This window comes from Cyphomyrmex costatus, unplaced genomic scaffold, assembly GCF_001594065.2.
Source record: "Cyphomyrmex costatus isolate MS0001 unplaced genomic scaffold, Ccosl1.0 scaffold43, whole genome shotgun sequence".
In the NCBI taxonomy this organism is placed as follows: Eukaryota; Metazoa; Arthropoda; class Insecta; order Hymenoptera; family Formicidae; genus Cyphomyrmex; species Cyphomyrmex costatus.
In genome coordinates, this window is record NW_017278534.1 from 1,845,609 (window position 1) to 1,854,717 (window position 9,109).

General features: G+C 34.4%; 1 protein-coding gene across 2 annotated transcripts; it reads left to right on the forward strand.

Moving 5' to 3' along the window:
- The first annotated feature begins 1,316 nt into the window (after positions 1 to 1,316).
- Adk2 (Adenosine kinase 2) lies at positions 1,317 to 4,887 on the forward strand. Of its 2 annotated transcripts, none has more exons than XM_018544221.1 (5): positions 1,317 to 1,604; positions 2,570 to 2,777; positions 3,268 to 3,543; positions 3,622 to 4,030; positions 4,549 to 4,887. In XM_018544221.1, exons 1-5 carry the CDS (start codon positions 1,588 to 1,590, stop codon positions 4,674 to 4,676), a joined length of 1,038 nt encoding a protein of 345 aa, XP_018399723.1. In that variant the 5' UTR covers positions 1,317 to 1,587; the 3' UTR covers positions 4,677 to 4,887. The 2 variants fall into 2 exon arrangements, with proteins under 2 accessions (XP_018399723.1, XP_018399724.1); XM_018544222.1 differs by lacking the exon at positions 1,317 to 1,604 and adding an exon at positions 1,861 to 2,029.
- Positions 4,888 to 9,109: the final 4,222 nt, after the last annotated feature.

A 9,109-nucleotide genomic window follows, 5' to 3' on the forward strand; every position in this document is an offset into this window, starting at 1 on the left:
TCCCTAAACAAAAAGAAAGACAATTACAAAATCGTAAATATACTTACGACTTACCATATATAATTGAATCTCTATAATCATATATTTGAAGATTTGTTTATTAATTGACGAAAAACTTTATATATTTTTTATCGATACTATCAAGGTACTATCAAGTACAAGTAGTGACATGTAGAAGAATTATACATATGCTATTTCAATTATAATACAAAATAAAAAAATTTATATACCTAATTTTCCGCTCTTGATATTATAATCCAATATTTAGTAAGAAATCTTACTTTTGTGCTATTCTATTGTTAATAAATGTAAGGTATATTTAGATGTAAATGCGTAATGGTAAGTAAAATTTCGCAGATAAGACAAAGCTAGCTTACTATCGTATTATTCAATCCCAACGGATCATCGCGAAGAGTTAAAATAGCGCCGTAAGTAAAGCCTCGTGTGAAATATATGTTACAGAATGTCGTCGCTCCATCCAAAACTTTCCAAGTCGACTAACGAGAATATTCAGCGTGTAATTGAGCAATAAAGATCTTTGTCTTTCATCTTCAGAATTCGTTGACTGTCTCGTTAACAGGTTAAAGCTATTGCGAACATTATAAGACTAATTTCTTTTACACGCATTTTATATTTCGACGTAAAAAAAGTCAACAAAAATTTAATCACATCAACATATCACTGGAATAAATTATCTTACACGTTTAAACTTCTCTATTTCTCTTCTGCCAGTTTGCGTTTTTACAAATCATGATTGAGATAAAACTTATCGCATATAGTAATAAAAAATCGTTAAACCTTATCTCATACTATTCTCGGCTGTTTCTGTCAATCAATGTTTAATTTTATTCTTGGTTGAACTAACTCGATCTTCATCTTTTTCTAGCTCGTAAGAGTTTAATTTTTAGTTCTAGTTTCTAAGAATTGGAAAAAGATGAAGAGTAAGTCAGGAGGAAAACCGAGATTAAAGTTACACTACTGATAAAACTGACAGTTATTTCACTCTCCTGAGATAAATTCAGATAATACATCTCAAGGAACATGAGATGCAACAAAAAATCATAATGATTACTTCGACTTCGAACGTCAAATTTTGTAATAAAAAATAATTTTGACTTTCATGATAGTATAATGAAACCATTTCGCCTTTTTCTTGATTTAGTATGTTCCTTAGAATTCGAATGTAGAATACAAAAGAATGTCGTTCAGATTATGGAGTGATTCAAGCGATTTACATATTTACAAATGTTACATCTAGAATTAAAAAAAAAAAAATGTTTAATTGCAATGAATTTGCATAGGCTTGTTTAGTATGATCTCATTACACGATTCTTGGATGGTTCTTTTATCCCTTCCCTCAGTAAATCACTGCTACGACATAGAGATAATAATTATTCCGAGTTAGAGCGACTTCTTCAATAACGGCTGCGGACAGCCGATACCATTGGATACTTTGCGTTTTCACGTACGAGAAGCGGTACAGCGGTGAGCTGAAGGCGTCGGTGGCGCGCCTTGCGATCGTAGCAGACCATTCTATCCTTAGCGTGCACATTTCCTTAATCTCTCAATAACTATAATCTTGTGGAAATGGCCGAAGACTTACGGTAAGTGGAATATTTATTTTTTCGTGATTTTGAATTTTTTTTCCTATCTCGTGAAACTTTTATTGAACAAACTAGACGCGTTTCTACCGTTTCTTTGGAGGTTACAAGTTGAGATTTATTACACGACAAGGTTAACATGCCACATGTATGTACTCCCGGCGACCGTCGGTGACAATCAGTTCGCTGTCGAAAAGAAAGGATTGTTTGCAAAAAATTATGCATGTGTTATGATTTTTGTTTCAATAATGCAAATTGTACGGACAATTAACAACATCAGATTCGTAGTGAGATTTTAATCGCGTCTGGCAAGAGGAAAGATACAGGTTATGTAATCGTCAAGGTCAATTCTCATCGGCGCGATTTCGTCACAGAGTTGATTCGATACTGCTGCTTCAAAATGGCGTTACAATATGAATGAAATTGCCGTATGCGTTTTTATTATTTTCTCAATAATATCGCTTTTCTTATCAACCCGCCCGATGATTCTCTTATCGAGCTGACTCGAAGATAAATAATGAGAATAATTGCTCATTATTCTCATTGTCCTTCTTTAGAAAATTAAGTTTTATCTATGAAATTTTGCAAAATACCTAGGATTGCTTTTTTTAAAAAACATGCTCGTTTCTACTAATGAATGTAGATTAACTTTAATCTTTGTTCACACAATTTACTCTTATTCTAATGCCTATTTCTACCAATGTAGATTAATTTTAATCTTAGTTTAATTTACATTACATCTTTTTCTGTTTTTAAAAATTAGAAACAGATAAAGTTGAATAAATTAAACCGAGATTAAAGTTAATTATAGATATATGTATATTTGTAGAAATAAACATAATTCTCTTAGAATCAGAAAAAATACAGAATTAGTTTAACTGAAATTAAAATTAAACAACATTGGCAGAAATGAGCATATGTTATAGATTAAATAAAAATTGTATGAAAAATTTTATCGAACATTTTAGAGAAGGATTGCTGCTGGGCATGGGAAATCCCCTGTTGGATATTTCAGCATACGTAGATCATAACTTGTTGCAAAAATATAATCTGAAGTCCAACAACGCCATTCTCGCCGAAGAAAAGCACAAACCTTTGTATGAGGAGCTAATTAACTTATATAATGCTGAATTTACTGCGGGTGGATCTGTGCAAAATACTATGAGAGTAGCACAAGTAAGTAGAATCAACACAGAAAATCGTTATTCACTCTCTAAAACTTTTTAGTGTAAATCTCATTCTTAAAGATTAAAAATTGAGCAACTCTTGAAAAAGATTAGGTCAATTTTTACTCTGTGAGCTTTCACTCCAAAAAATTTAGAGAACATTGCCAAAGGTATTTTTTTCGTTATCCAACCAAAAGCGACCGCGATTAAGGCTATCTTTGTTTTCAGGGATCAGAAGACAAAGATAGCCTTAGTCGCGGTTGCTTTTGGTTGCATAACAAAAAAACGCCTCATATTTATTTGGATAAAAGAAGGAAAACTTAAACTTATTCATGTAGATAATTTCAATTTTACCTTGATTTAATTTACTCTCGTCATGTTTTCCTAATTTTTATAATTAAAAAAAGATTAAAAAAAGTCAGTTAAATCGAAATTAAAATTGATTTACGTTGATAGAATGGCAAAAGTCACACTACAAATAATCGACGTTTGTATTACAGTGGTTCCTGCAAAAACCGAAAATCGCCACATACATGGGCTGCGTTGGCAGAGATAAATATTCCAAGATCCTGGAAGATAAGGCAACAGCAGATGGCTTAAACGTTCGTTATCAGTACACCGATCAGGAACCAACTGGGACATGTGCGGTGCTCATTACGGGGAAAGAACGCTCTCTATGCGCCAATTTAGCAGCGGCAAATTGCTTTTCACAGTCACACATCGAAAAGTCAGAAAACAAACATCTGATAGATATCGCGAAATACATTTACATATCGGTAAACGCAAAGGTTTCTTAATAAGTCTACGAAATGATGAATCAGTAAAACATTATAAAATTTGTTATTCTGTGTCAGGGATTTTTCTTGACGGTCAGCCCCGAATCCATACAAACGGTAGCCAAGCACGCCTACGAAAACGATAAAATGTTCATGATGAATCTCAGCGCGCCGTTTCTATGCGAATACTTCCAAAAACCGATGCTAGCGGCGTTTCCCTACGTGGACATCTTATTCGGGAACGAGACGGAAGCTGACACGTTTGCAAAGATCAACAATCTTAACGCGACGGACAGAAGACAGATCGCGCTGAAGATAACGGAAATGGAGAAGGTGAATGATAAGAGGAAAAGGGTCGTCGTGATAACACAGGGTACTGATGCGGTGCTTGTAGCCAAGGATGGCACTGTGACGGAGTATCCCGTGATAAAACTGCCAGAGGAGAAAGTTATAGATACCAATGCCGCCGGGGATGCTTTTGTCGGTGGTGAGTTTGGATCTGTTGCTGCTATAATAACAAATATTTGCGGAAATAATAATTTTATTGAGATACATATAATAATGATAACTTTATTGAGATTCTTTTTCTTAATCCTATTGCTCGTGACTGAGCGTAGTGACTTCTTTCATATGCCTGTGATGTGGCACACGCTGATTGTACACATTCATATGGGATCTACAATTTAACGTCGATTTTGAACAATGAAATTTTGTTAGAGAAGTGTTCTTGGCAAAGCTGCTGCTGCTCTCGGTGGGTCGTCGTTTCCTTCCGAGAGGAGATACGAGTGTATGAAAATATTTTGATTGTACCGGGACTCGAACTCGGGATCTTTAGCATAGCAAGTACGCTATCTGCTTTGCCACGCTCGCTCTCATATGTTATTGAAATGTAGTGACAATAAAAGAGAGACTACATAAAAAGAAAGCTGATTAAAAGCTTAATTTTTATGTAGTCTCTTTTATTTTTAATTTTTCTGTTTAATTTTTATATCGAAATTGTTTCAGGTTTTCTAGCACAACTTATACAAGACAAAAGCATAGACACGTGTATAAAATGCGGAATTTGGGCGGCGACGCAGATCGTGCAGAAGTCTGGATGTACTTACGAAGGAAAGCCGAACTTCCAGTCTTGATTGGCACCAATGTGGTAGCAGACATAAATTGTGTACTTAATAGATACCTTAATAATTTTTTTTACCTTGAATTTATCCCTATCTTTTGTATGTTTTGAACTTTACATTACGGGTGAAATTCGAGCTGCAAAATTATAAAAATATTTGTATTATTAAAATTCAGTAAACATCTATTTTGGTAATCTAAAAGCCTATTAGATCGATGGCATAATTTTAGGGAAAGAAAAAGAAATCAATAAATTCTTGTTAAATTAATAAGACTAAATCATTTTACTGGGCTATCGAAATTAACGTCCGTTTCAAATGTAATCAACGGTGAATTCGATCACTCGCACTGAATTAATTTACATTAAGGATTGCTTTATACAAAGTAATCTGTATCAGTAATAATGTAATCAATTTTTTTTAACATTTAGTACGTGAACAGCTCGACGATTTCTTTTTACTTTAATTCGACTTACTTTTCAATATATATCCTTTTAAAGTCGCTGACTTATCAACTGCCCACGTATATTCTGATAATAGTATCATTATATTAAGTATTTAAATCCTTCAAAATAATCTATACGCTTCTGCATTTAACTTCGCTATTTTCATATAGCAACTTTTAGTGTTAATCTTGTATAATGTAAGTGATCGAATTCGCTATATGTTAATCTCATTGTCAGGTCGATTCTTCGTTTTCTGATTTTAAGAATTAGGAAGAGATGAAGTGTAACAATCGAACTAAGATTAAAATTAATCTACATTGATAGAAACGTAAATCGTTTCACGTGGTTCCCTCCAGAAACGTGAACTGCGCAGAATTTCTCCCTCGCGCGTACTTACATCGCCGTACGCTAATTTACATACTGTCGGGGAAAATCAATACAATCACCAAGGTATGTAGATATTATACCGAGAATTTGCCGGTTAGCTTCGCGTACGCGGCCGCTGGACGGGCGATACCGTCCGGGAGTGTAGGGTATTCAATTATGCGAGACGCTGCACGCGTGCGTCGTGCACGGTGCGATATGCGGCCGAACTGCGGAGTTTGGAGCGGGACGGAGACGTATCGAGCGGCAAGGAAGAGAGAGAGAGAAAGAGAGAGAGAACGAGATGGGGCAGGCGGGACTGTTCTTAAAAAAAAATCAATAATCTCATTACGAAATTGCATTGGACATGCTGTGCGTTTTGCATATAAACAGAAGTAACGCGCGTGACACTCGCTGCATCGGCAGTGTCGTATACATTGCACTTTTCGGTGAAACGAGTTACGACGATCGGTCCGATCGCGATATTAGTGTCGGTTCTGGAACAATCGTGCCTCCTCACTTCTTTTACGAATAAAGAAATACAGAGGTACAAGTTATAGATTAATGTTGGGTTGACGCTAAAGGATCTGTCGCTTTTACGTGACCGTTTGAAATTAAGTTATTGATTTCCATTTACGATAAATATATCCACGCGTATTTTATACGAGAGGAACTTCCTGTACCGAAACCTTACAGCAATGTAAATTTGTTCGTTCATTCATTCGTTCGTTTGATTTTCGCAAAAATTACCATTTTCTTCAGATTTCCAGGTAGAACATTATAATCGTAATTAAGTCATATAGTAATATTGTATCACAAGACATTATTTTTTTAGAAATTAATTTTTATGATATTATATGACTTCTATGTTCTACTTGGAGTTGTCCCTTTTATGACAATTTCTACTGATGTAGATTAATTTTGATCTGGACTTAATTTACTTTTTTCTTTTTCTAGTTCTAAGAAAATTTGGAAAGAAATATTAAAAAAAGTAAATTAAACTAAGATTAAAATAAAGATGAAAGTTCGTTTCTTTTTTTAGACTCGATTCCATCAACGAAAGATTAATCTCAATTCACATAACTTGCTCTTTACTAATTCTTTTATTCTTATGAAAAGTGAGTTAAACCAAAATTAAAATTAAACTGCATTAATAGAAACGAACATTAGCTTTTAGCACAGTTAATCTTTCTTTTTTTTCTCCAATATGAAAAAAAAAAGAAAAAGATGATCTGTGCAAGAAGTTACTAAAAAAAAAAACGAGCTTTATTCTGCATTGATGGCAATGAATGTACATCAGTTTGTACACGAGCCAATTGTACACAAGCTAATCGCAGCACTAGAAAAAAAATGATAAAAAAAACTCCCTACGCAGAAGTCGCTGTGATTGGCAGTAAATTACCCCCGATGGCAATAAACGTTAGGCTAATAATAATTCATTTGCGTACGACAAATTTCTAAGTGTATTGATTGAGAATTCTTGGAAACTCGAGAGACTTTTTTATTCTAGTCAATTGACATAATTGAAATTTTTTTCGTACGACAAATGAAATGGGTCTACGTTTTAACAGATTATTCTTCGTCATTTATTCTCCAACGTGGAAAGAAAAGGAGGAAATATGCGAATTGAGCACAAAGCTAAAAAAAAAAAAAAAAAAACAGGTTTAATATTAGCCTTCTGAATTTTAAACGATGCGAAAAGAGTGCAGGGAGGGTGCATATAACAGCCGAGAAAAAAAAAGAGGAAACAATTATTCCAACGAGTTCGGACTTCGGAGTATATCCCTGTCGCGTCTCGTTCGCGTCGTTCGCGTCGATTGTCCCGGTTTCCTCAACTACGTGGCACCCGTCGGACACGTCGCAGTCGTTTGGTCATCGGGTGCACGTCTGTCGCCTAGGTCGAGAAACAGGCGGCCATTGTGCCAGACCGGCGCTGGACTGGACCGTTGCCGCGCGAACCAGGTCTCGCTTTTCATCATGCGACATCATTCGGTATCCCCGTTAAAGCAGCGCGCGCGATATGCGAGCTCATAAACGTGTACTACACGCACGCGTCGTAGATTCGTACAGATTCGTATTTCGCGCGTGGTGCATACGCATAACAATTGCATGTATATGTACATACAGTCATTTGTTAACAGTTAAGGGAATCAGACTACGCATTGAAGATTGAAAACTGAAATTTGATCAATCAGGATAAAAGAATTTTAACTCCTATTATTTTGATTGGTCAAAACTTCAATCTGAATCTTCAATGCGTAGTCTGATTCCGGCCTAATGTATTTTTCATTAGTAGAGCTAGTGCGCACTCAGTAGTGCACTTTAAAATCGTTGTACATATACATAAGTCAACGTAAATGATGTATATTTAATAAAAATATATAAATGAGTTAATTTCATTGTGCTATTTGATAAAATACACATTGGGCATTTTATCAATTGAGAATCCCACAATCAGATTATTAGAATTTACAATCAGATTAGAGAAGTGTATATAATGGTTTTAACGTGCCTGACTTGTGAGTGTTCATTAGTTTTGTCAATTAAAAACGCTCTAAAAGTTTACAAAATAATTTTTAGTTTTTTTTTTAATGGCTTCTTTTCCGGAATGCAGCCTTTTCATCGAGCGATTGGCTCCTTATTTATAAATCTAACCATTCACGTTCAACTGTTCTACGAGCAGGGGTGAGTTCGAGAAAAGTGTCGCTACTTTATATACATATATGGCATCTGACTGATAGTGTGTTTGTATATGTATACCTATATATATATAGTCGTGCGGCGCATGTCAAGTGCGTCTCAACCGGCTAGACCTAGCTACGGGACCTACGGCTTTTTTGTACGGACATTTAAGAAGTACACGTTTTTTCGTTTGCACGTGCACGAAAATTTGGATCTCGAAAGATAAAGGACATCGTGAGTCGCATATTGCGAAATATTCTTGTGAGTGCATTAACATCATTCTTTTTCGCTATAAGAGAAATACAGTGCAAAGAATTTTACAACAATTACAAAGCTGCTTTTTCTGCTGAACATATAGTAGTTTCGTAAAATACCACGTGGATCAAGAAAAGTATTAAGGAATTATGTTGATCCACGTGATATTTTACGGAACTACTATATGTTCAGTAGAAAAAGCAGCTTTGTAATTGTTGTAAAATTCTTTGATGTGATTGCTTTCGCCGTTAGTTCCTCACACTTGGATCTAAATATCTAAATAAGTACAATATGAGCCAATTATATATTAAAGAATCTCTCTTAACAGTTACAAAGTTGCTCTCATTGACAAAGCAGATAGTCTCTTGTATTCTATTTACAATATTTACATGAATAATTTAACAGAATATTATAGACCGGGCATTTACATACTTTTACTGTATTTATAGAGTGCGAAGTGAAGTTGGCAGCAAATAAGTTTATAAATATATAAACAGGACTGGGTATATATTTGAAATATTTTTATTTAAAAAAAAAAGGTATTTATAAGATGATTATATGTTGTATTTCATGGAAGTATATAAGTGTTTTTTATTTTATATTTCAGCATTAATAACAAAAAGTTGAAAATATTTTGTATTTGACAATCAATAATTTGAATTGCAAATTATACTTATTAAAATTTTATTTCAATCTTTCGAT

Coding starts and splice junctions, on each gene's coding strand:
- Adk2 (XM_018544221.1), top strand. Junction 2,778..3,267: donor ATACTATGAGAGTAGCACAA/GTAAGTAGAATC, acceptor TTTGTATTACAG/TGGTTCCTGCAAAAACCGAA. Junction 4,031..4,548: donor CGGGGATGCTTTTGTCGGTG/GTGAGTTTGGAT, acceptor AAATTGTTTCAG/GTTTTCTAGCACAACTTATA.